The following is a 26,938-nucleotide window of genomic DNA, read 5'->3' on the forward strand; positions in this document are numbered from 1 at the left end:
TCTTATCCCAACCAAACAGGCAATTCAATTACAAGCATAACCCTATCAGCTATTCCACTACTATGTCTAAGTTTAGTTAATGGCAGAAATAAAAACTCTATAGCAAAGTTACTTTAACATTATACATATAGCATTCATTTTAATATTTGAGAAGAGGTAATATTACAATATGTATTTATAACACTTCCCCAGCACTGAATCCTTACAGAGGCAGGACATCAGATTTTCAGGGAGAGTCTAAATTTATCGGTAGGATGGACACTGTCATTGTGGGGTTTATTACCTCTAGATAATGGAAAACCATGTTTCTGCATTTAGACAAATACTGGGTGTTATGTTTCTGTAATTTATGTATATTATAGTTACATTTACTAATTACCCTGTTTAAACTTGCTGGGTTTTTAAACACTTCTAAGAACTACTAATAATTATTAGCTTATCTTCTTTTAACACCCTGGAGGCTACCACAAGCACCAGGCCATTTGTGAGCTGATAGGTTATTTATATTTTCTGATTTACAGCTAACCTAAAAAGTGATTAATAAAATGAAAGGGCCAGATTAAAATACTTGTTCCTTCCACACCTTGCAAGCATAAAAACTTCCTATTTTTAAGGTCAGTGCCTGCTTTCACGGTGACATATGAATAGTTACAGTTATGGGGATTGAAGATAATTGGTAGAAGTAGCTAATGAATATATGCATCTGTTCTGCAATTACACACCAGTATAGTTTCATGAAAGAAAACAAATGCTGGGCTTTTAGTGTTTTGCTAGTTACTTGTAAAACTAAAATCCGGTATTTGCACTTCCTAGGCACTGCAAGAATGGTTATTTTCAGCAGACACTGTTGATCCCACTGCATCCCTCTTGCACCAGCAGTTGTGAGCCTTACAGGGACAATAAATGTAAACCTTCTGGCCTCCAGTATAGGTTATTTAGTACTATTCCAACTCACTATCCAACTATGAAAGAATCCTGCTGAAGTAAATTAATGGGGTTTTTTTTGCCTGCCCTTCATAACCATGATAATGTATTTTTATTCTTTGAAGGTGAAATGTTGTCATTTTGTCCAGTGTCTTGGAAAAAGCCTTTGAATCTGAGAGTAAGAAGTACGCAATGGCGCTCAGCGCAGTGGACTCTTAGTTAGAGCTGAGAGTCGGCAAAGAAGGCTGTGATGTGCCGGCGTTCCTGCACCCGAAATGCCAGGGCGGGTTCGTGCCCGAGGGAGGAGATCCCGTTCCCGAGGGAGGAGATCCCGTTCCCGAGCGCCGTGCCCCGGCTGCAGGGCAGGAGCCTGGGGCCGGCTGCGGCCTTCCCGGGACAGCGGCGTCCCCTCAGGGCAGCGCTCCCACCGCGCCGCCCCGCGCCCGGAGAGGTGCCGCCGCTTGGCGGGAGGGCGGCGGGTCCCGAGCGGTGCCCGGGGGGCGGGAGCGGCCGGTCCCGAGCGGTGTCACTCAGCGGGAACGGCCGGTCCCGAGCGGTGTCACCCGGCGGGAGCGTTCGGTCCCGAGCGGTGTCACCCGGCGGGAGCGGCCGGTCCCGAGCGGTGTCACCCGGCGGGAGCGTTCGGTCCCGAGCGGTGTCACCCGGCGGGAGCGGCCGGTCCCGAGCGGTGTCACCCGGCGGGAGCGTTCGGTCCCGAGCGGTGCCCGTCACCCGGCGGGAGCGTTCGGTCCCGAGCGGTGTCACTCGGGGGGAACGGCGAGTCCCCACCGGACCCCTCCAGCCCCATCGCGTGGGCCTCGGCCGCGCCCCTATTTATAACGTGTGCGGCGAGCGGGTTGGCTGGGCCGGGCTGGCCGCAGCCCCGCCTCCCCGCGGCCGCCATGTTGTGTGGTGGGGCGGGGGCGGCCCGGGGGCTGCCGTGAGGCGGGCCGAGGGGGAGTCGAGGCGGCGCGGGCGCTGCTGGCGCTGGGCAGGGGCGGCGTGCTGGGCGCGGGAGAAGACGCGGGCGGCCGGGCTCGCTTCTCCGGAGGGAATGGCGGATGCCGTGATCCGCAGTGGCGGCGAGATGGAGACGGAGCAGCATCAGCGGACGGAGAAGACCAGCGCGGGCGTCCTCGGAGCGGAGAGTAACAGAGCAGGAGCCGCTGAGGACACCACACAAAATGGCGGGCGCTCTGAGAACGGTAGCGCTGGGGAGGCGCTGCTAGTGGCTGCTGTTGCTGCAGAGAACAAGGTCCCCACAAACATCAGCATCAGCAGCAGCAGCCAGCGCAGGAGCAGCATCTCTACGGCAAATGAACGGCAGCAGCCGCCCAGCGGTGTGCTCGGGGGGTCGCCCCCTCTCCCTAAGCCCCCAGAAGACCAGCTGCCTGTTAGGAGGAACTTTCAGATCCCCAGGAAGAGCAGAGAAAAGAAAGGTTGTTCCTTCCCTTCCCCTCCCTTTTCTACCTCGCTCCCCTCTCCATCCTGTCCATCAGGCAGCTCTCAGACAGCTCACACGGCTGCATGCAAACCCTGCGGTGTGGAGGAGGCTCTGCTGGCTCGCACGCGCGAGGCTGCTGGGGAGCCGAATTGAGTCTCAGGCTTTTACATTCTTTCCCTACCCCTCCTCTTTTCTTTCTCACTTTTATTTTGTCACGAGGATGAAACAAAACCAAAACAAAAACTCGGCTTGAATTTCAGACCTCTGCTTTAAAAGGAGGAGAAACTGGATGCAGTCAGGGTGGCCTTGAGTTGATCTCAGCTCTTCTTCTGGAGGTGCATTCGCATGTGGAGAAGATGTTTCTTTGAGACACCGACATCAGCGAAGATGGTTCGCTTTTCTCTTCCCCCTGACATCCTCCATGCAGGAGAGGGGTGTGATCCTGGTTCGTTTAGACGAAACAAACACAGCAGAGTTGTCCTTCATTGATGATACCCAGAAGACTGTCTTATCTGGTGAAAGTTCATTGCAGGGAGGAAGGGCGCATCCCACGTTCTCGTTCCTCGCTTTGGAAGCATTCTGCTTCCAAGTGTCCAGGGTTTGGTTTTTTGTTTCTAAGTAACTCTTCATCTGAAAGCCTGTGGTATTTCTTGCTTTTCACAAGACTCCTCTGGTTTCTGCTTAACCTTGTTTTTGTTAAGTGGAGTTGAAGACATATCTGATTTCCACCCTAAAATTTATCTTAGTTCTTGACCTTCTGCAATATGGAGTCAGTAACTTAGTCCATATCACAGAAATACTTCTTTGAATAGGTTTCTTGTTCTTCGGAGAAGAGAGTAACATCTTAAACTTCTTGAAATGCTATCTTCTGTAAGGAAGAGATGAAGGTAGGTTTATTTCATTGTCCAGTCTTTTCTCTCCACTAGTAGAATAATTCCTTTTGGCAGTAATGACCCTTTTTTCTTCCTGGTCTTTCCCATTGCCACACCCCACTCTGTGATGATAGAAGTCTGGCAGAGATTCATTGTAAAGAGAACTGGGTTGATTTGGAGAAAAAAGTCTTGTATAATTCATCTGACAGAAAAATACCTGCATATAACGTGGTGCCTCATGAACAACTGAAGTGTTACATGTGAATACCTTTTAATGTATTTCAGAAATGTTTAGTACTTAACCAACGATATTTGAAGTTCCTCTTTAGCAGTTGGTTCCAATATGAATGAAAACCTGCGAAATACCTTTTCAGGTCATCTAATTCATCATTTGCCTATGCAGAGCTATCTGCAGTGTGCAAAATGTTTTGGATTGTGTAGTTCCAACCTCAGGCTTCTGTGGCCTCTAAGGTAGAAGAGGAAGCCGTTCTTACCTTACTTCAAAAACTTAGTTGCTAATACTGAGGTCGTTTGACCCGTTCTTACCTTTTTTCCTTTTGGCCTGCAGAAAGGCTCTCGGGGATTTTGATCATTCTGATGACTTAGAGCTTCCAAAGCTCTCAAAGCAGATCCTGCTCCATTCAGCCCTTGGTGCTTGTGGGCTTACAGCTGCTGAGTATTGTCACAGCATGGACTGCCAAACGTGCAGTTTGAGGACAACCAAATTGCTATTGGGATTTGTATTGTCATTTGAAAAATGATGCAGTTCAGTCGACTCTGGAGCTGAACTGGGAGATCAGCACTGCATGGATCATCTGATGCTGTAGTTGCACATGCTTGCAACATCCTTATTGCTAGTGCTTGAATACATCTTGTTAAATTGCAAAACAATCTCAATGTCACCAGTCCCTATCAAAAGAGCTCTTGGCTTGATTCTAAAACCCAGCATGAAGCAATACACATGGAAGCTTCCTCTCTTCTGCCTTGCCTTGGAATTGTCCTTGTTTTGCTTTTTAAACCACCATTTTTTTCCTGGACATACCATCCTGAGATAGCTGCTGTCTTAATTGTGAAGGCTTAGCTACTACATACACAGTGCGTACAGGATGTTTGGAGGTGGATTTTTTTTGGTGGATATTTACATTTCTTCAAACAACAAATGTTGTTTCTGGAACAATTTTTGGTAGTGAGACAATTAAAAATTCAATCTTGAAACCGCAAATGTAAGAGAAAATTTAGCTTCCAAAATGTAGGAGAAATATCCTAGAAAATTCAGGCATTAGCTGCTGATGATTGTCTTCTTCAGAATTTATCTCTCCTCTTGGAGACTTAAGTAAGGACTGAAAGTCAACAGAAATCCTTTGTAATCTGAAGAAATGCATCTGGAGGAAAGATACCTCTTAAAAACAGCTGTGATCAGTTGGCACAGAGAATACTTTTCATTTCCTCATTCTGTTCCCTAGCGTAGGAATTCAGGAAACAAATGAAAGGTTGGCTGCAACGCTGTTTTTTAAGGTGTGCCTGCATTTGTCTTCCTCCTTAGAAGTCTCTTGAAGGTTTGTTTTCTTGGTATATAGAGTTTAGCAATGGTATTATGCTTTCTTGAGCGCCTTATCTGTTATTTGTCTTCAGACTTGGTCTCTTCTAATTCACTTGTCACGCCTTCAGAGGTTTCCAAGCTTGCTTGAAACTTGAGAGGTCTTGATAGGATTAGGGAAGCAAATTTTAAGGATAAAGCTGTGCGAGAGTACTTTTAACTTGATGAACCACATGGGTGATCCCCTTACCAAACGGTAATTCCACCAATGATGCTGACATTGCAGTCAGTGTTTTTAAGAAATTGCTTGTTGATTGAAGCTGGATCTTTATTTCTGGAGTCTGTCAAAGTAGCAAGTGACTGTGGTTTCTCAGGCTGAGTAGGGGAAAAAGGTCTTGCTTTTACCCATTAAACTCTCAGCAATACTTTCATGAAGGTCCAGGTTGTCCCTTTTGTACTTCATCATTTTGCCTTGTCTTTTGTTTTCTGATTTTCCTTTTCTTTGATAGAGATATGCATCTGCTATTTGCTACAGGATGCTTCTAGGTGGAGAACTCTTGTCAGTTCCTGAACTTGGTAACTATATTTAGGCCTTCTGAGAGCACAAGACATTTTGAGCTGAAAAAGTCCTAAAGGTAAAAATGTCGCAGTTCATTAACAACACAGATTTTTTTGTCTTAAAAAATAAAGACTGAAGAAAATGGAGACTTTAAAGGGTGCTTCTCAACGAGCTATTGTAGCAGGAGCACTTCTGTGTGAAGAATGCTAGCATTTTGCCAACTTAGCTGATAAGAAAATCAGTAATTTACTTATCTTCACTTCAAACTTTGTTCAGAATTGCTCAAGGAGGATGGCTCTGTCTCCACATTCTGACTTAAAGCAACCAAACCCAGTAATTCCAATCTCAGTTTTCTGAAGTTGAAACATCAGACAGCTGTGAAAGAAAAGCAGAGCCTTTCAGGCATGACATACATCCAAACACCCAGTCCAGTCCCTATCCCTTGATTAGTACTTATTAGTTAAACTCAATTTCCACTTAAAAATAATGACATGTATTCCAGTGCCCTGGGTAGAAGCTGAGCAAACACAGTATTTATTTACTTATTTTTACGTGTGCAGAGCAAGTCAGCAAACTGCACAACAATTGACTTGTATTATAAGGATGCTGCAGGTTAGTCCTTATTTTAATTACTGTTTAATTAACAGAGGGCAGTAAAGGTGCAACGTACCCTCGTCAGCTTTGTACAGTAAGGCTGGAAGATATGTACATGCACATGGCTGGTCTTTGATGGAGGACTGGAGATGAGCTCAGTAATTTCATGATTTGCCTGTGAGCGCAGGCCTTGGTGACTGCTGTACAAGATCTAGTTTAGTACTTCTCAGTTTTTAGTTTTGTCTTGTTTCTGCACTCCTTCCTTAAAGTGAGGTACAGGCCCTGCTGTGGTGACATTAATGTTTTAGACCATCACTGTCCTTGAACACCACAGCTCAAGTGACAAAATGAAAAGTGTATTGCCTGGCTACTTACCTCACTCTGATAGTGTTTCATGTTTTGATTGAGAACATGGAGTCTGCAGTGCCTCAAGTTCTGGAAGAAAAAAATGGAACAATCTTAAAAAAATCCTTATTTTCTATTTTCTATAATTTAGTGATTAGGTAGGGCTTGTCCATAAATGTATTGAGAAATAAGTGTATACTGATTTATGCAGGTTCTTCCTACCAGGACAATAGGGGGACTTGCTAGTTTAGGGTGAGTCTGTCTCAGCTCTCTCCCCAGAGCTTTCCTCAGAGCACAAAGTGTTTAGACACAAATAGGAACATGGTTGATAATATTTGTGTGTATGACACGATCTTAATTCGTGTCATAATGTGCCTCTTCCTAGATCTGCATCTGGGAAAGTAGGTGAGACATTATATATGGTTTGTGGTGGCTCTTTCTAGCTCACCCTGCAGTGCTGTCCTCTTGCTTGGGCTCCAGATGGAAGTGAGAGGCTGATTTTTACTGAGCTTGTGTCCTTGGGGAAGGAGGGAAAAGGGATAAGGTACAGTAAACACTGGTAAAAACAGTGAAAACAGGAAATTCGGCCAAGCAACTGGCACAGATCACCCTCTGCTTTAACTGGTCGTTTTTGAGGAGCTGGCAGCATGTGAGTCCCAGGTTTTTCTGACAGGGAATTAGTGTTGTAGTGTCCAAGGGATGTTTGGGGCTGGGGTGGAATAGGGGGTGCTTTCCCAGGGCGTGTGTACCTGCAGCAGGCTCCTCTTCCCCTTCCTCACAAGAGTATTCATCCCCAGTAAGACTAAGTTGAGAATTCCATTCTCTTCTCAATTCTATCTCCTCCCATATTGGTGTCAGCTTTTCAAGAATGAAGGTGTAGTTACTAAAAAGGATGTTGCATCAGTATGGTTTCTAAATTGCTTTCTTAACTTCCGCTCTTAAAAACTCACTTTCTCAGTGATGGTGGTGTTGGAATCATTGCTTGAGTTCAGTTTGCAGATGTGGTGTTGCCTTCTGAAGTGTGCAGCTTTTACTAAATAACACAGAACAGTTCAGTTTTCATTAGGAACATTTGTTTTATATTGAGGCTTATGCACTAAATCTTTTCTGCAAATGAAAAGGGAAACATTGCTGCCTAAATCTACTGCCATATTATTTAATGAAATTAGAGAATACACTTTGAAGATGTAATTAAATTTAATTTGTTGTTAGAGTAATGGTAGATTTTGTTTTTATGAGACTAGTACTATTGTTGTTCTTCCTAACTGTTGTAACTACAGTAAAAATCCTGCACTTTTGATGCGTGTTTTGGAAGTTACTCTGAGGTTAAACCCCACTTTTTGTGTTGTGCTAGTACAGTTCCCCCAGAGATGTTCTTTTCCTGGCCACTGCTCTTAGAATCTGCGCTGCCATCCTCTGCTGCCTCACTCTGGGGTTGCTCCTCTGAGCAGTCTGTCACCTTGACACCCAAACACAGATAAGAAGCTCAGGGACATGACTGCTTCCCTTTGGGAACTCAGGCAAAGGTTTGCCTGGGAGGGAATTTGTACAACAGCACATGAAGGGCTTTCCTTTTAAAGCAGGTATCGTAAGGGATAACATCATCAAGCATGAACACAGGCAGTGGGGTTTTTTAATAATAAGAGCTTATTTGTTTTCTTTAAATAGGATTGGCTTTCTTCATATTTAGCTTAATTGCCATAAGCAAACAAACACAAAACCTCATAATAGTACTGAAGTGAGGCCAAGCTATGAAACTCTTGTTGAGGTTTCTATCCGAACAATTTGTTCCCATTTCTTAATTAAAGGAGTTAATTAATAAATTACAGTTCTGAAAGTTTAATTACAGTATTTTGCAGTACATATTAGATTTTTTCAAGGGGTAAATTCAGACTTGAGGCGCTTCCCTTACAAACTTCTGAGAACTAATAGCTGTTCAAGAGTAGTATTAAAACAACATAAATGTGATTTTTTAAAGATGCTGTTATTATAGGAAATTTTAAGATAAACTTTCTAAAGTCCATATTTCCCAAGTATTCTAGGTGTTCTGGATTTGTATCACAAACCATTTATCTTCATGCAGAAACTGTCAGTGAACTGGAAAATTTTGGATGTTTTCACATGTCTATTTGGCGCTAATTATTTTATTTCTTCTCTTTTGTAGCACTCTTTCAGCCAGTACTTCCAGGTTCTCGGGAATTTGAGGATATTTTGAAGATTCTGCATTCTTCCTACTTGGATCTAAATTCAGTGTCCAATTTTAAATACAGGAAAGCCAGCTTAGTTCATAGTGAACTGTTGGAAAAGGAAGTGAGTATATTTGTGGCTTCTGCTTCTTAGTAAGGTACCAGTCAAGTGACAGTGCTTCTTCTCAATCTAGAGGCAGAGATCTGGGGATTATTTTCAGTTATGTAGTTGGTCTTAATTTGCAAACTCACATCCCCAGAAATGGAAGCTGCTATTTTTTCAGACAAGTTTATTACTGCATAGTTTTAAACTCTTGCCAGCCAGATACTTCAAGAAGACTAAAAGGAAAATTGTATTTGGCACCACTTAAGTCTGTGTGTTTTTAGCTTTCAATTTTTATTAAGGTATTTTAATAACCTGGAAAGATGTTTTAATGTCTCTTTTACAAGGCTGATGTTTTCTGTGAAAATTAAGGTTGAAATATGTGCCTGATATAAGTTTCCATTACCTCTGTAGTTTTGTGGTTTTCCAGGAAGTACTGTAACTAGAGTACTGATCTAGCAAGTAAAACACCTTGTTTGAGTGCCTTCTGTTGTGCCTTATGCGGTGTCTCTTAAATCCAGCCTTGCCTTGCTCTTGTCACTCTCAAATGGAGTGTGCATTCCCAGTGCCAAAAAGCTTCACATGTGAAGTAATTGAATATATAATGTGTTTGCTGTCATTATCATCTTGAAGTTATAAAGTAAACTGAAGCATTTTCTGCTATTACAGTAATTATTCATCGTTACAGCTGAGAAATATTGGTAAAAACCACCTCAGCACAAGTGAGTTGCATCTGCAAAAATATTTGGACAGTGTAAGAGATGTGTCTCCTAAAAAGAAAAAACTCTTATTTCTGGAGTTTCAAAGATGATATGGAAGGCATTGGGCTGGATGGTTCTAGATAGTTCTGCTACAAAGATCAAACTAAAGTGTTACTGCACAGCTTTGTTTGAAGAGTGTCTCTTAAAAAAACCAAATACTTGGGCAGATTGAGCCAATTGGATTTCCCACAGTATAATGTTTTTGAAATCTAATTATAGTGCCCAGTGATTTAATTTGGGTTATCTTTTGGTTATTTTTGTACACTTGGATCTGCTAACATAGATGGGGCCATAAAACATTGACACTTGACTGTGCCAGCAGCAGTGTGTGTACCCGTGCTGAGAACTTTCTGTCTGAACAGTTCACAGAAAAACGCAGAGAGCTGAAATCCGATGGGCGCCTGGAGAAGGAGCTCTCGGAAAGTTACGCATTCCTCATGGCGGATCGGTGCCAGGTGAGGATTGAAACGCTGCAGGGAAGTGCTTTCTTCAGCAGCTAAGAGGTTCTGGGGCTTTGGGAGTTTTTTCAGAGTGTTTTTATTGACACAGTCTTTAAGTTACTTTTGCAAAAATCAGCACTGGAAGGTGTAGAAGGATGGGAAAGGGATCTAATATGTCAGCGTTTAAATCTTCTGTTCCCTGCTACTTAAGGTACTCCATTTACATGTCTCTATCTTCTCTGGTTTAGGCTCTGTTTTATAAATAAAAGGATGGCATGTGAGTTTTTATTTGGTTTGTATCTGGTTATTCTTTTAATTGAGGAGGAATATTTTGTGTTTTCATTGCATTTGGGTTTTGGTGTTTTTTTCTTTTTCTTTGCATCAACAAGGTAACCTGTAATACTAGAAAATGGACATTGTCTTCTCTGTCTCTTCTTTGATCATATACTTTTAATCAAAGTTATGGAAAAGTGATTTCTGTGATTTAGCTGCTATTATAGAGTCAGGATTTCTTAAGCATGCAGTCATTTGACAGGTAGACTTCTGTTTTAAATATTAAAATTTTCTGTATTAAAGGCAAGTAATGCTAATAAACAGTGTTCAGGTATAGGGAAGCTGTGTTCTTTTAAGATACAGGTAAGTTTATGTAGTTGCTCCATATCAGAATTTGTCTTGCACAGTTCCATAGTTTTATAGAGAATTCAGACCAGTCTCGCCTCTCTTTCTAAGGGTTGGGGTTTTTGTTTAAATCTCAATTTAAATTTTGTAGTTGTAATTTCTCATTGTTTGTTGTATTCATATCCTGGCTTTTCTAACAGACTTGCATAAAAAAAACCCTGTCTGTTCTCTTTAGATCCAGAGCATATGTGAAAAGGGGCTGCAGGTTGGCCACTCTAAAATCACAATTCTCGGCAGCCCTTCCATGGGTAACTATCTTTTCATTATAAGTGCTGGTTATTCAGTAGCAGTTGGCAGATAATGTGATTCAGTTGTGTGAACTTTCAATCCTTGTTCTGACTGACTGGAGCAATATCACAGCATGATGTTTTTAGCAAAGGAAATAGACATCAGAACATTGTTTCATAGTTCTGTTTTTGAGTAGTTCAGTTAAATTCCCTTCCCAAAGAGAAGACCTAATTCTCATTTTGGCTTAAAGTCGAAGCAATATCCCATGTCTTTCCAGTAAACCTAAGGGCCAAAGAGCTAATGCAGTGTGTGGCTGGCTGCCTCTGTGTTTGTTTGTAGGTGTGTATATTCAGAGATACCTCGTGGACACAGTAGCTCAGCTCAGTTTTGATGTAGATAGAACTAAAATTCTCAAATCCACAAATCCAAGAAGAGCATAGATAAATTGGAGACTTAGAAGAGTCACAAGGTGTTAAAGAGTTTTAGAGTGCAAGACAGTAAGTTCCTTTTGCAAAGCTTTTCAAATAGAAAATTAAGAGCTGATTTTGTCATCCTGCATAAAAGGAACATGGTGTCATGAATACTGAAAGCAGACTATGAATATGAATGAATATAGACATGAATATTGAAAGCAGAAATAGGTGTGAGGTGGAGAAAACAAAGCTTTATGAGCATATGATTTTTTAACTGGTTTAGCTGGTAAAGGATCTGGAGCAAAGCAGTTTGCTAAAGCATTTAAATATGGACTTGGAATGAGAGGAACCTAAGCAAAATGCTTTTCAGAGTATCTGAATTCAGCTACAGTTACAGTTCTTTGATCTGGGGTAGTCAGCCAGACCAAGAAATGACAGTGTGTTTGAGGCCTTAAAATCTATGAAATTACTAAGTATGGAAAAGCACAGAATTATTTTACCTTTGCACTTGAGTGGCAGTTGTATCTTTATTCTTTTGTGTCCATTAAGTTTTAATCCCAGGTAATGTTTTTTAAACTAATAATGTTTTAACATTCAGCATAAAGTATTTTGGTTTATTTTTATACTCTTCTCAGGTGTATATATCTCCAAGTATGCTGATTTATTGCAGCCTAATCCTCTAGAATCTGGAGCAACTGGAGATGTGATTGTTTTTAAAATAATAAAGGTAATTTTATCTTGCTATTCTTGAAGGATTGCATTGCTTACTGAAAACACACACATGGTTTTAACCTAACTTACTTTTAATTTGCACAATCATCTGCTTATAGAGAAACTAGATCTCTACTAGATTTAAAATCCAATGTTGATATTAAGCTTAAATAAAACATAATAAATTGTTATTAGAGGCAAAAATCTATTGGTTTTTTTTTGAAAGTATAAAAATAATATACTTCTAGAAGTGCCATTCTTAATGGCCTGTTTCATTTTCTCTGCTCTACTTTCTTTGGTACTTGAAGCAATTTGCCAGTTTGCAGGAACAAGCTCCTGCTGACAATTCTGCTTTATTACAGGGAAAAATGAAAAGCATATATGACCACATTGGTGTGAAAGCAATGGAATCGACTTCCAAGGGCGTGTTGGATCCCACCCCAAAGCACGAGTGTCATGTTTCAAAGAATGCAAATAAAGTCACCTCCTTGTTGGCTTACCGAGCCTACGAACTTACTCAGGTAAAGCTCAGACTGTGTTACCTTCTTACATAAAACCTTCATAAACAGAACCTCTGAAATGATGGAGAGAAAATCACTGAAGATGCAACAAATCCTGAGCTCCCTGTGAAGCTGCAGCTGGGTGTGTGTAGCAGCCCACAGGTGCCTGTGTTAGAAATGCCAGGACAGCGTGGCAGCCTCTCCTGTTCCCATTGTGTGATCCGGAACTCAGGCAAAGATTCCCTCAGATTAGGGTGGAGGTGGAATAGGAAATAACTGGGCAATGTACCTGAGGCTGGAATGGAGGCTGGAAGAGAGGACTTAGTGTGGGGAGTTTGAAGTGTGAAAGTACTACTGGTTTGTGGTCATTAAGTGAGACTCCTAAAAGGGAAAAAGTTGTCTAGGAAAAAATAGCTTGCTTTTTTTTTTTTTTCTTTTTTTTTTTTTTTTTTTTTTTTTCTTTTCCCCCTTCACTTATTCCCCTTTGCAGATTCTCAGGTTTGGAGATGATGAGGGAAGGCAGAATGAAATCAGTTCCAAGCATTAGTCTGCAGGTTTCAGGAGCCTTACTTGAAAGCATTCTCTTCACTATTAAGAACTTCTTCTTTTGTCTTCTGTAAATCACTGGGCTGGACACAGAATCAGATGGCTAAAAACTGAATGTATATTTTCATTTCTCATTACAAATCTGCCTAAATTAACATTTTATATTAGAATTTTATGACTGAACTTTGGATGAACTCAAAACTCATTGCAGTATTTACTTTACTTAGATTTTGTTTTGTTTTTATTATTTATCCCTTCTCTTGCCAAGAATACTTTCAAGTAAATGTTGCATTCAAGAATGTTTCATTCTTGATTCGCTCCTGAAGTACTGTCCATATTTAAGTGGTTGATAAAGGAGGAAGAACTACCCTAACTGATTGTATTCTATAGTACCTATGAGAGCAGCATTAAAAAACTTCTTTATTTTAAATGCCAGCTTTTAAAGAAATTGACTGTTGCTCCAGCCTTCTGATTTAACATTGTCACTTCTTTTCCCCAGTACTACTTTTATGAATACAGCTTTGATGAGATCAGGCGAAGACCAAGACATGTTTGTCCTTATGCTGTTGTTTCATTTACTTACAAAGATGACATGGTACATGGACCAAAATTTGTGCCCCCATCAAGGTAAGCTAGGAAATGAGTTTTGGAAAATCTGCATGTAGCATGAAGAATTCATAGCTCTTGGCAGTAGGTTTGAATTGATGTAAATGAATAGTGCTGAAATGAATGGATGTGTCACAGGGACTTAGCATAATAAATACTTCTAATGCAAAACAAGAGTTGGCAGAATTGGTTTTATGTAGCAGGGTGGCCCCTGTGGGAAGCAGTTCTGCTGCTCTTCTCAACTGCTTGCCTTTTTCCCAGGTGGATTCCACAAATAGTGGGAGGAGGGGTTACCTAGCTGAGGAAATTTGTGGACATAAAAACGTTCACAGCATTATCTTGGTCTAAAATAATATTCTGTATATTTTACCTCTGAACCCTTCACTTGTGTCTAACTGCTTGTGGAGAGAATATGTAGATGGCCAGTTGATCACAAATCCACTGTGATACCTGTGCTGATAGGAAGATGTCCAGGTGTGAGGACTGTACTGTGAAATGCTAAAAGCAGTTATCAAGGTATCTAAAATTGTACAAGATGCTGCAGCAGTGATAGATTGAGGTTAGAGAGGGAATTACCTGTCTTGCTATTTTGCTAGACTGATAAACTATCCTCAATATAAAATTCAGTGGCCGGAGTTCTCTGTTCCAGCCTAGTCATTCTGTCTGTCTTTTTTTTTTTTTTTAGAGCAAACACCTTCCACACAGATAGAAGTGCAGGTGAGAATGAATTCCATTTATTGGTTTTATGATACAGACAGGAAAGATTTTGATGTTTTTTCTGCTGTAATTTTATGTTTGACCAGTTAAGTTATGCTGAGTGAATACCTGAATTTTATCCTGATGGTTGCTGATACTGGATGATCAAAGATACCTTATTTTCTTTTTATCAGAATGAACCACAAATGAACAAAATCAAAAGTCTTTTTTCCCCTCTTCCGTACTTTGTAGTAAGAACTGATCTTCAGTTCCTGAATCTCCTGGTCAGTGGCACTTCAAATAATATCATTCTCTGTCATGCTTTGTTTTGAACCTCATTCAAGCAAAATTGATATGTATGAAAGTGGGTGACAGTTAAGGTAAGGAAAGAGGATATAATTCCTCAGAAATTAGCATCGAGGTTGGGCTTATACTGACAGGTGTAGGTAAGAAACCAGCCTCCTTTACTCTGCTCAGAGCAGGTCAAAACATAACAAGGTTGAGAACATCGTTTTTGTTAACTTTTAACATTATTGTGTGGTCTGGTATTACATGAAATTTTCCCTAAACTGCTTTTGGAGATTCAGCAGCCTCTTCTTTCAGTCTCAGCTGGCAGCGGGTTTCACAGTCTTCCTTTCTCCATCTTAATTTAGAGAAATATAACATTACATTGTGGAGAGGACAGATTTGGAATAAAGGCAAACTTGTGTGCCACGTTTCCCTAAAATCACCAGCACAAGCTTTCCTTCCATGCAAGCTGTGAGTATTGCCATTTAAACAGTAAGTTTAAAATACTGCTATTAAAACTCTTTTGAGTAGAGACTGATAAGTTTTGGATATATTCCGATGAAAATCTAAAATACTAAGTGCCTTAAATGCATCAAACAAGACTTGAGTCATGTGTCCAGAACTTTCTTGAGTTCAGGCACTCAGCTGTCAATATCTCACTGCTGTTTGGTGTTTTGTTGTTTGTGGGTTTGTTGGGTTTTTTTCCCATTGAAGGACACACACTTCCCTGCAGGAATAAACACCCCTGGCTCATGAGATAGTTGAAAGAAGTTATTCTTAAGAGCATGTATTTGCTAGTTACTATTTTATGAGTGAGCATGGGAATGTAAAAGGTAAAAAAAATATATCCTTTTTTTTTTTTTTTTAATCTCCTTCCACCCTTCTTCTCCAGTCCTGAGAAGCTTGAGGTTGAAAAAGTTATAAGCATTGATGAATTGAAGAAAAAAATTTCACCATCGTTCTTCTTTAAAGAAACTTACCACGGAGGAAAAGAAGGTAAATTGTTCTTGCTTAATTTCTTTAAATTTAGAATTTGCAAGTTTTCTGAATTACAATTTTGTTTCTTTTTTTCTTATCTTCTCTTTCTCCCCCTGTATCGTGTCAGTGTTGAAGAACGGCTTGTTCTGTAGCCTGTACGAAGTTGTGGAGAAGTCCCGTTCTGGGAATCACTTAGAGGGTTTACTTCAAAAACTAGAGAAAGAGAAACTTGTGAGTGCAACAGATTTGACTATTCCTGTTTTTAAACTGTTTAACTGTTACTAGTTAGTAATTTGAGGCATACTACGAGATCCACAGTCTCACTGGAATTCCTTAGCTGGCATACTCTTAAGTATCAGGGCACTTCTCTGCCCAAGACAGAATTGTTTTACAGTCAGGAATATTCATCGTGAACAGATGTCTTTGAAGCACTTTGCTCTTTTTACTTGAAAACAGGTCCTTGTGAAACCACTTGTGGACAGAGGATTTCTTTTTCTTCTTTCTCCTTGGCAAATGATGTCCCCTTATGGTAAGCATACTCTGAGTTTGTGTTTGAGTTGGGTTTGTTGTTTTGGATTTTTTTGGGGGGGTGAGGTGTGGGTTTTTGAGTATTAGAATGACTTTTGGTGGTCCTCTCCTTTTTAACTGTTTTTATTTTTTTGTGTTTTAGACCACCAGAGTGGACGGTCCCGTGTGCTTCATGCATTGTTTCTGTTCCCAGAGCCTAGAAGTGTAATTAACTCAGGTAGGTGTGTTCACTGTTGTGTACAGGTTTATTTAAACAGAGACAATAGTCTCTTGAAGACTTTGTAGTATTCAGTCACTGTGAACTAAGAGTAACAGTTTGCATTGGGTATGGTCATGGTATTAAGAAATATTTGTTTCTTCACAAAAGCAAGTATCACATGTTGTAGGTTCATTTGTTCATATTTGAGAAAGTAAAATTCGTTGAAATTTCTTGATACGTCTTCCCTGGCTTCTGAATTTACTTCTTCATGGTCATTCCAAACTGTGTTTCACCCAGTATGTGTTAATACAGAATATGGCTAACTAGTCATCGTTTATTTACAGCTTTGTGGTTTGATTTTAATTGTGGATTCCCTTTTCTCCTATGGCAGCTCCGTATGTTCCATATGGAACACAGAAAAATTCAACTACCATGGCTTTGCACGAAAAAAAGGAAATCATTCCAGAATTCACAAAGTTGATTCAATCTCTGCATTTTGCTTTAATCCAGTCCCGTAAAGACAGGAGTCCAGATTTCACTGCTGTTGTGGAAAGGTACATACATGAGTACTTTAAAAAACTCTACAGTGGCTCTGGAAGAGGTAGAGAATTTATATTACATGAGTACTCAACACATCTGGATGACAAAAAGTTTGTGTACCCTGCCCCAAAACACAAAGATCACATTGACAGGTGCTTGCGGAACTATATTTTTGGTTGTGAGGGCTATCAGCTCCCCGTTTCCAGAGTCAGGGAACTGCTGGAAAGAAGTCGGAAGCCTCACCGCTTCAGTCCCGCCTCAGATTATGAAGCTGCAGAAGACCACTCTGACTTTGCCAAGGCAAAATGCAGGAAAAGAATTCATCCCAAATACGAAGCCGCTGCTGCCAAACAAAAACTGCCTCCTTCTGGAGAATATGATACTGAAAGACTCAAAGAACTTATTAACTTGATCCAGAGTAGGAAGAAAAACGTAGGTGGAGATTCTGATTCTGAAGACCCCAGAATTAGGAGTGGTCAGAAAAGAAAGCTGGAAAAACAATCTGAAAGTTTGCACAAATACCTGAAAATGAGTGACTCTTCAGAGAATATTTGTCAGTGTGAAGGTAAGAAGGTCTTTGCTTAGTGTTCTTCTTTAAACATTCTTATTCAAAGCATATTTAACATCTAATAATTTTAGATTATTTTTTTGCATGCTGTGACGATTTAATGCATGATGGTTCATTTAAATATTGGCATGAGATCTATCAATAGAGACAAAATTTGTTTTTTGCAGGTTTCCACTTTCTAGGAGACAAGTTAGGGGAAATTTTCCTGGAAGTTGCTTTTGTTTTGCCTCTTTGGAAAAAAGGCAGACTTTCAAAGAGTTTACTTGCCTGTGGATCTGTCCAAAGACTTTCTAATACAGAACACTCAGTAGACTTTATATTATCTTTTGTAGAGTTTGACTTTGCTGTGATTCTTTATGTGTCCAATATCCTGTGTCATAACTTAGAAGTTTAGGTTGAAGGGAAAATGCATAGTTAAATTTTGAAATAGCCAGTAATGTGTGTAGTGGGACAAAGGAAACAACCTAGTAAGATAAAATTATTCTATACATGAAATTATCTATGTCCAAACCTCAGAGAAGTATCACATATGCCTTCTGACTTAAGATCTGCCAGAAAAAAACCCTTTGATCTCTGTTTCCCCGAGCCTTTTCTCGAAGCAGTTATAGAGGCCTCCTGCAGAAGGGGGAAATGGGAGCAGGGTGACACAAGAAGAGGGGGTTTCCATCAAGCACCAGTCACTTTCGTGTATGTGAATCACTGGAAGATGAAGTGACTGATCGTAGTTGTCCTCTTCAGGGGGACAAAAGATAGTGACTGGCATGTAGGGATGAAGGAGGCAAAGGGTGGACTTTTATCGTTGGGATTCCTGCTTGGAATTCTGTGAACCTTCAAAGGTCTTTTTACATTGTTTATTAATGTAGAATATGTGATGAATGCACGTCTACGTTTTTGTTAAAATAAGTGTGTGTACATACGAACTGATGCTAAAGAGTGAGACCGTGGGTATGTGGTAGATGTTTGTGGGGGGGAATCTGATTTTTTTTATTTTAAGACTGAGTAATGGATTCCTTTTCCCCTTCTCACCCTGTTCTAAGGGGGCAGAACCATGGGTTCACCACACTCTGTGTTGTCAATGAATTCTGACCATGGTGGCCACGAGAGTGACTTCAGGCAGGAGGATGTGTCTGACCCTGCTGCCGACACGCCGGGGCTCATCAGAGTGCTGCTGGAGAGACTGGCCACTGTGAGCCGCTGGGACCCGGAGCTGGTACAGTCTGTCAGTCAGGTCCTTGCATTAGGCACTGAGGAAATTGAAGAGGATATGAGGCAAAAATATGAATATGAGTCCATTCCAGCTCAGGACAGAGATGATCATAACACTGATCCTAACAGCACTCAGGCTGACAGTGTGACTTTCAGGGACCCACAGAGACCGGCTGTGCAGGAAGATGACATGCTGTGCTTGCCCTACCCTGTCGATGTCAGTCTGCAGCTCCCACCCAACGAAGCAGCCCTTGAGAACACACTACATTTACAAGTAAGTCAAACTGCTAAGGTGCTGACAGTGGAAGTACTATTGTCATAGATATTATGAGACTGAATGAAAAGAACATTCTATTTATTTTACAGAGGCAAACACAAGTATGTACTAACTTTTCTGCAAAGCTTTCCTGTTTGTAGTAACATAGATGAACATTTTCTCCACTCTTAAGCCTGTGTTCCTGATTCTTTATTCTTTCTGTAATAAAAAGGAGCAGAGTTGAAGAATTCTGAGCATTTCACTGCATGCTCAGCTCTCTTTGTGTGCCTTCTTGGTGCAGTGCTTTATGTGAGTTCCCTTCTGCTTGGGGATCACAATGCCTCAGCTCCTTGCTCCAGCTCATTACCTTACAAGAATGGTTGTTCCATGATCTCTGTTACTGATACTTACACACAAAGCCCAGTTTCTAAGTCATAGAGCAGGAATGAGTGTGTCCTGCCTGTAATCTCCATGGTGTTTTGATTCTACCCATCTGGAATGTGAGATGAAATTGGCTTGTTTAAGGGCCCAATACTAGTTGCCAGCAATGCCAACATCTCATAGCTTTAATCAGGTATCAAGACAACATCCTGGAAAGAGTGAGGGGGCAGTCAGTTCTCTCTTCCCTTCCTCTTTGCTACCCCCTGATTCCATAGTGTAAGGCCATTGCTCAGGACTGCCTTAGTAATTTCATGATTATGAGACCAGGGAAGTACCTCATGGAAAGGTTTCCAAGTTTGACTGGACTAGATTAATGGCAGAATTGCCAGATAGCTACCATTTTAGAAAGAACTCGGGTGTGTTCTTTCTTTCAACTGCGCAGAGTGTAAAAACTTAATAGTAAGCAAAACCAAAAGAAGTTGTTTTGAGATGTGCATTTTGTTTATTTTTTAGGAAGCAAATGCTGAGGGTATCTTTGAGGACTACAGCCTGTGTCCTAGTGCACCTACAGAACATGGCTATAGCAGTCAACATCCCAGCTCAAATAATGTAGGGGAAGTTGGAATGCACTGGAAACTTATCCCAATTACAGGTAAGATGGGTTTAAATTCCTCTATTCCTACAAATAATGAAAGAAAACATATTCTAAAGGTCTGTATCTGGATTCATAGATCCAGTCTTGGATCACATGTTGATGCACAAGCACTTCTATAGCCTGTGCAGTTGTTTCTTATATTTGATTAATACAGAAATATGCTGGATGAAAACAGATACTGGTGGAGAATATTGGTTTGGCTTCATATTGACACAAATTAGAAATGTGAATGCTTTGAAAACAAACAAAACTATAGTTTTGAATATAGATGGTGAAGAAACTGAGCTGGGGTTATAAGGGGCTTTCAGCACTCCTTGCAGCACCACTGAAGCTGTGTCAGTAATCAATCAGACTGATATCCTCCCCTTTCTAGAAAAAAACCTTGTGTTCACAATTGCAAGATCAGGTGCAGCTTGCCGTTCAATTCCACAAGGTAATTTGTGTTCAAGCTGTTTAAAAGTGAGGATTCTAATGTAGTAGCAAATGAAAATACTTGAATAATATGTTGCCCTCCTTGATTTCTGATTAAATTTTTAATTTGTAGTGGAACTATATCCTGTTATGTTTACTCTAAATTATCTCTGGAAACATTACTTGTATTCTGGTTTTTCAGCAGACATGGACTGTGCTGTTTTACTGTCTTAGGAGCTCTTAAATGTACTGTGCTTCTGTACCTCAGCAGGCTGTAACACTTGAGTATTGGGATTTAAGTTGGTTGATGAGGAAGGCATAACAGTAATGCTGTTTTCAGGCTGTGATTTGGAGGTTTTGTGCATCAGCTGTCTGTGACTTTCAAACATGAGATGATGATGATGGTGAAGATGAACTCTTCCTCTGTAGGTCTGAAATCCCCAAAAGAGCCACTGGAGTACTTGCCACCAACAGACGCACTTCCTAATGACCCCCGGGTAGTAAATCGACAGAGAAATCCTGATTCTCAGTTGCCATGCTCTCCATTTTCAGACACACAGAAGGGGACAGCAGAAGATGGACATTACACAGGACAAGTGGAGAAACTTGAAGATCAATATGAGCTAACAGATCACCCGTTTACAGCTAAGCATTCCATTAGTGCAGTAATAGAGACAACACTCTTAGAAGAATATAAGCTCTTTGCAAGGAAGATTCAAGAAATTTTGCAGCAAAAGAACATTGCTTATATCAGTGGCATGTCCACACCAGTCCTTTCTGCCCAGGAGAGGATAAAGAGACTTTCTGAACATATCTGTTTGCAGGCATCAGAGATTTCTGTCCAAGAATACATAGAGAGCCTGAGTGAGAAGCTGAATAGTGTCATTTTGGCTTCTTCATGCATGAGGCAGAGTGCCCCAGTTCACCGCAGTCCTGAGGCACTGCAGGTGGTGAGCAGCACTGCCCCCAGGCCTGTGCCCGACGCGCTGGCCGTGAGCAGGGACGGCAACACGGCGCTGTTCCCAGAGCCACTGTGCAATAGCCTGGGGGAAGAGCTGCCTTCTCAGGAGCAGCCTTCAGCAAGCCTGCCCCTAGAGAAGGAGAACGTGGGTCATGGCAATGCGAAAACAGAGGATCAGACTTCTTCTGGTGGTGATCTCATGGAACCACCAGAAGAGACTCAGAAATCCCCTGAGAACTTAAACATTTCAACTCAACCGGATTTTTCTGTTTTTATAAACCGGATAAATCCTGAAGTATTTAACCACTTAATACCTAACGTATTGAGTTTGGTCGAAATTATTAAAGATGTACAGAAAAACACTGTCAAATTTTATATTCATGAAGAGGAAGAAAGTGTTCTCTGCAGAGAAATCAAGGTAAAGCTGTTTCAGTTCAACTTCTCTCTAGTATCAGAACTTTCCAATCCACTTGTATGAAACTGAACTGACTTTCACTGAAAAAGTGAATTGTGAAAGTGAATTGTGAAAGTAGGCTGTCCTGTCCCGTTTCTTCCTTGAGCTTTTGAGGTAGTCTTGCTTATATTTAGCTTTTACATTAGTCTTCTCCTTGGAGCTGGAAAACAACAGGCTGTAGATTGGTCCTTTCTGAAGATCCTGCCAGGGGGTGGCCTTACAGAAGAAAGGTAATAAGGGAAGAAATATGATAGCTACCATTTTAGAAAGAATGTATAAAAAGTCACTCTGTGTGCCTTTGGGTTTTTTTTTTCTCTTCCCTAATTAATAGTAGAGAGAATTTTGAGAAATCACTCTGCTTCTGTAGACTTAAATGTGTAAGATGAAAGTTGTAAGCTTCTGGTTTTCCTTGAAAATTCAGGCAGTTTGCTACTGTCAGTTTGGTGTGCATGTGTGATTTGATAGGAATGACTGACTTGGTGAAACAGCTGCTCTGTGTTGCTGCATCCTTCTGATTAGGATATGGGAGAGAGAAAGAAGCCAGTTGCTCTGGGATTCACTGATGTGGAAAACCTTGTTCTGGGTGTCATCTGGGCATTGTTTTTACCAAACTACCTATTGACTTTTTCCTTGTCTCCTCTTTCTGTGTGGCAGGAATACCTTAGAAAGTTAGGGAATACAGAGTGCCATCCAGAGCAGTTCCTTCAAGGAAGAGCTTGTTCAGATAAACTGTTGATCATTATCCAAAATGAAGACATTGCCAACCTCATCCATAAGGTATGTCCCACGTAAGTAAGTGTGTGCTACAAAAAGCTGTTGGCAATAGTGAGAGGAGCTCATTTGGGGCAAGGCTGCTTCCTTCTATCAGCTCAGTATTCAACAGTGCCCTGTGTTCAGCTGCTGTTTGAACAAACAAAATGGTTATAGTAAAAATGGTTTTGTCCCAACATTTACTCATAACTTCTTTGACCACCATGCATGAGTAGTTATGCTTCTGGTTCTATGATGCTTTAACAGCAGGTGAAGGCAGCTCTCAGATGAGCTATTCCTGAAAGTTTAAGGCCCTGTGGTGGACAGAAAGTAAAATTATTCCAAGTGCTCAACATCCATTTACCTTATTCCTGTAACACTCCTGTGAGAGCACTTCCCCAGGCAAGAGAAGAAACAGTAATTTTTTTAAAAATGTGTTTTGAAGTTTGGTTCCTGGCATTAGTAGGTAGGAGAGTTCTGTAGTTCTTTTTCCTGTGTGACCATCTCTGATTTCAAATGTTTTTAAACAGATCCCTGGCCTGGTGACTCTGAAGAGGCTCTCATGTGTCAGCTTTGCAGGGGTCGATAGTTTGGATGATGTGAAAAATCGCACTTACAATGAGCTGTTTGTGTCTGGGGGTTTTGTTGTGTCAGATGAATCTGTCCTTAACCCAGAGTCCATCACTACAGGTGGGTGTGATCCTTCTGGAAGCTTTAAAATCCTGACATTCCAGTACCTGAGAGGTCCCATACCACAGTGCAGGATCAGGTCTTCCAATTTTTGTGATGTTCTTTGAGAACTTCAGCTAATTCGGTCTCTTTCTCAGCCCAGTGGCCTTGAGGAACACATGAACAGAGAGACTTTGTCTTCAGTTTGTATTACATTGTGTAGTTATATCTGTGGAGCATTTTACTCCCTACTACTCCATCCACAAATATACTATATATACTTTTTCTTTATTTAAAATTGAATAGTTAATGAAGCTACCGTTTTTTGAAATATTGTAGCAAGGCAGAGCATGTATGCTGAGGTCAGCTTTTAAATACCACTGCTGGGCACCTGAGGTACAGAAAAGCAGCTCAGTTTTATGATACCCTTGTTGGCCAGTCTGCCTGAAAGAAAACTTGAAGTGAGTGGCTTCTGTTTGTAATTGTGTGACTGTACTGTGATGAAAACAGCTTTCTGTATATACTGAAGCAGTATTTTCAGTCTACATACTACAAAATTTAACTCCTATTCAATATTTCTCTAACAGATAAACTAAAACAGTTCCTAACGTTTCTGGAAGACCTCAATACCCCAGATGGAAAATGGCAGTGGAAAGTCCACTGCAAAATACAAAAAAAACTGAAAGAGCTGGGGAGGTAAGTAAGTAAGGTTCTATAATACCAGCTGATAGAATGCTTCAGCTTTCATTATGCCCTCCAAAACACACTTAAATAGAACTTACTCTTATGTTTGTCTTTTGATCTTTAGACTGACATTAAATTGTTTCTAATAGTGAGCTTTTTCCCCACTGCAGGATGAATGTCAATGCCCTGAACCTGCTCAGCCTTCTGAACACCTATCAAAAGAAGCACTTGGTTGAGATTCTGTCTTACCATAACTGTGATTCTCAAACTCGAAATGCTCCAGAACTTGACTGTCTCATCAGGCTTCAGGCTCAAAACATACAACAGAGACATGTTGTCTTCCTAACAGGTAAACCCCACATTTGTGAACACCATGTGAACACAATTGTGAAAAAAGGGGGAGCCTTTTTTTGATAACAGGTGCTAAATATTAATGGAAGCCCTTCTCTTCTGTATTTAGAAAAGAATCTCAGTACGCTCTCAAGTTACGTTGATAATGGCATAGTGGTTACTGCTGTTGATGACTTTATGCATAACTTCGGAAGTCTCGTTGGGTATCACAACTCTGTTACTGAGCACAACCACCTTTCTCCCTGCAGTGCTGGCCAAAGACAATCAGGTAATGTCAAACACACTTAAACTGTCCTTTCCAAACTGCATGCATGAGGTGGAGGTCCTGGGGCAGTGTGCCTTGACTCTGGTCAACAGCCGCTGCAGCTGGCAAGGAAAACCCAACTCTGAAGCTACTCTTTTTTTATTTGAAATGATGGGGGAAAAGCTGTGGGGATGGAGCACCAGAGACCTTAAATACAGAAGTACAGGCTAACATGGTATTTGAGGTACTAGGCAGGGCATCTGTCAGGAAAAGAATAGACTTGTCTCTACCTGCTTTATCTGCTTAGAGTAGATAAACTGTACCGAGATGTCAGTAATTGTACTCCTTTAATTTTCTGATCAAATACTCACCTGCTGTGTAACTTTAGATGCTGTTTTGACATTGTCCCCTTTGGAGCTGGGAGTTGGGATTTCCCAGCACTAAATATGAACACGGTGTGCAGAAGCTTTTAGCACCAAGTAACTGGACACTCCCACAGAGGGTTAAGTGTGTGTGTTGAGTAAGTGAACACGAGTGACAGAAGACCAAGAAAGTGCTGTTGGACTGGCAGACCTGAAGTGTAACACTGTGAGTAGTGTATGGCCTTTTTAACCAAAGTTTGTATTTCAATAGAATAGGACTTTCTCTCTCTTTTAATGTAGTTCTTGTAGAAAAGGATGAGAAGGATGAGGAGGACATGTCTCTGGATTCAGGGGATGAATTGTCAGAAATAGAAATCTGCAGTGATGCCTCTAAGTATGATACTCATGTGGAAGCTTTGCAGACAGAGGCCAAGGGCCCACATGGAGTAGATGCTAAAGCAAGCTGCTTATCTGTTACGGAGTTATCTCCTGAAGCACAAACTGGCCTTGTGGAAAAGACTTACAAAAGTGACTTGGAAGAGAAACAGCCAATTACTCCAGTTTCTACAACATGCCCTGCTGAAGGAGAAAAACACAATGCAGTTGAACAAACTCCTTTCAGTAACTTCCAGGTTTATAGCAGACAATTAAACATGTCCCATCAATTCAGCCACTTTAATGTACTCACTCATCAGACTTTTCTGGGAACAACATACCCAACTTCTCCTGCAAATCAAAACCAAGAAGGGAGCAATTATTTTCTATCTGCCTACAGTCAGAGCATGGATACAGAAAAGTCATCATCACCTGGTGGCTGGAATAGCTGCTGTGATTCTTCCAGGCCATATTCAGAACAGAAATGAACTCTTAAGTCTCTTTTTCTCAGTTGCTGTGAAATTCTGTTTCTAAAATGTTGATTAACAATTTCTATTTTATTCTAGAACAAAATGTTTCTTGTTGTTATCTCAGACGTTTTCATGTTCTATTTAAATTCCTGATGGCCTGTCCCTGTTGGAACCATCCGAAAATTTAAATAAATACATATATTTTTTAACGTTTATTGTACTTGAATTACCTTGTTTGTTGGCACTTTTAAGTTTCTACATTTGTATTGACCTGTTACCTAGGCTTCAGTATGAGGTCTGTTTAATGTAAAGTTGAATGTCTGCCTAAAATATGTGAAAGAGACAGTTGTTTTAACTGCAAGAGTATCGAAGTCATGTTTCTTTACATAAATATTAATGTATTTATTTGACATTGACACAAATTTTGTACAATGTTTTTACATAGCTCTAAGGCAGTGTACTTATTTTCATGACTATATACTGGATTTTGGCTAAATACCTCAATTAGAGAAACCAGTGATGCAGTTCCATTACAAAAAATCAAATAAACTCTTAATGCACAAGGAACTTGCTAACAGATTGCTTTGTCTGTGGTTTTTACATTTTGCAAAGTGCTTGAGGAACATCCAAGCCAGGTTTCATGTGCAGTAATCATCTGTTTGTGTCTCACTTGGTGCTCTGTGCCATTGCAGCACTATCAGTGTCCTCCCAGCTTTCATCTGGCCACTGTGATTACTGTAATGAGAGAAGGACAAACCTGGGGTTAATGACTGTGGGAATGAAATTTGCATCAGAAAAATCTCAATCCTCTCCCACTTCAGCTTAATGATTCCTAGGGCTTTCAGGTTTTTGGTTTTATTTGTTTTGTGAACTAGCACTGCTGGTAAGTACAGTTTTATCTCTTTCTTAATCCTGTCTTTCTAAATCCTGTCTTTTAAATTTCACATCTGCTGAGTTACCAACCTTTCCCTCTCAGCGAAATCTCTTCTTTTGTTCATCATCCTCTCCCTCAGGCTTCAGGAAGGCAGCAGCCAGAGTCAGCAGCTGTGGAGTCTCCAAGACGACCCTTGTTGCTGCATTGCTGCCTTTGCTGAGACTCCTGACTTTTACTACTCATCCTCACGTTGTCCACAGTCCTGTGTTTGGGAGATTTCCTGTTTGTAATTTGATTTTAGTGCTTTTCTCTGGGTACTGTTTGGTACCAGGTTGAATGTTTGAAACTACGTAACTCTGAATTCAAAAATTTGTTGGGACAAAATTATTGGTTAAAAAGGACAGTTTTAAAACAACACCTATTAACTTTTGCCTAAAGTTGATTCTTTCCCTCTGTAAACAGTGGATTGATTTATTCAAGTTAAGAACCAGTACCAGACTAATCTAACACTTGTTACCCTCCCCCCAAACATGGCAAGTATTTTTTTCTGCAGAAAGGAACTCCCTTTTATGGATGAATTGTACCAGATTG

At 40.7% G+C, this 26,938-nt stretch overlaps 1 protein-coding gene across 3 annotated transcripts; it reads left to right on the top strand.

Annotated features, from left to right (window-relative positions):
- Nucleotides 1–1,727: 1,727 nt before the first annotated feature.
- On the top strand, nt 1,728–26,890 carry TASOR (transcription activation suppressor). 3 transcript variants are annotated; one of them, XM_066326737.1, is made up of 23 exons: nt 1,728–2,363; nt 8,440–8,585; nt 9,688–9,780; nt 10,619–10,691; nt 11,720–11,811; nt 12,158–12,316; nt 13,341–13,468; nt 14,133–14,164; nt 14,797–14,902; nt 15,324–15,427; nt 15,537–15,640; nt 15,866–15,938; nt 16,080–16,154; nt 16,528–17,241; nt 18,282–18,724; nt 19,601–19,739; nt 20,583–21,532; nt 22,223–22,345; nt 22,849–23,008; nt 23,575–23,683; nt 23,842–24,020; nt 24,132–24,290; nt 26,487–26,890. In XM_066326737.1, exons 1-23 carry the CDS (start codon nt 1,979–1,981, stop codon nt 26,681–26,683), a joined length of 4,743 nt encoding a protein of 1,580 aa, XP_066182834.1. In that variant the 5' UTR covers nt 1,728–1,978; the 3' UTR covers nt 26,684–26,890. The 3 variants fall into 3 exon arrangements, with proteins under 3 accessions (XP_066182834.1, XP_066182835.1, XP_066182833.1); XM_066326738.1 differs by lacking the exon at nt 26,487–26,890 and adding an exon at nt 24,655–24,968 and having other exon boundaries at nt 1,729–2,363; XM_066326736.1 differs by lacking the exon at nt 26,487–26,890 and adding an exon at nt 24,929–26,048 and having other exon boundaries at nt 1,736–2,363.
- The last annotated feature ends 48 nt before the right edge of the window (nt 26,891–26,938 follow it).

The sequence above is a fragment of the Sylvia atricapilla genome, chromosome 11 (assembly GCF_009819655.1).
Source record: "Sylvia atricapilla isolate bSylAtr1 chromosome 11, bSylAtr1.pri, whole genome shotgun sequence".
Taxonomy (NCBI): domain Eukaryota; kingdom Metazoa; phylum Chordata; class Aves; order Passeriformes; family Sylviidae; genus Sylvia; species Sylvia atricapilla.

Bases quoted from the DNA above. Each gene is read 5' to 3' on its own strand.
- TASOR (XM_066326736.1), top strand. From the start codon at position 1,979: ATGGCGGATGCCGTGATCCGCAGTGGCGGCGAGATGGAGACGGAGCAG. The intron at 14,165-14,796 runs GTGAGAATGAAT...ATCTTAATTTAG, and splicing joins CCACACAGATAGAAGTGCAG to AGAAATATAACATTACATTG. The intron at 23,009-23,574 runs GTGGGTGTGATC...TTTCTCTAACAG, and splicing joins CCCAGAGTCCATCACTACAG to ATAAACTAAAACAGTTCCTA.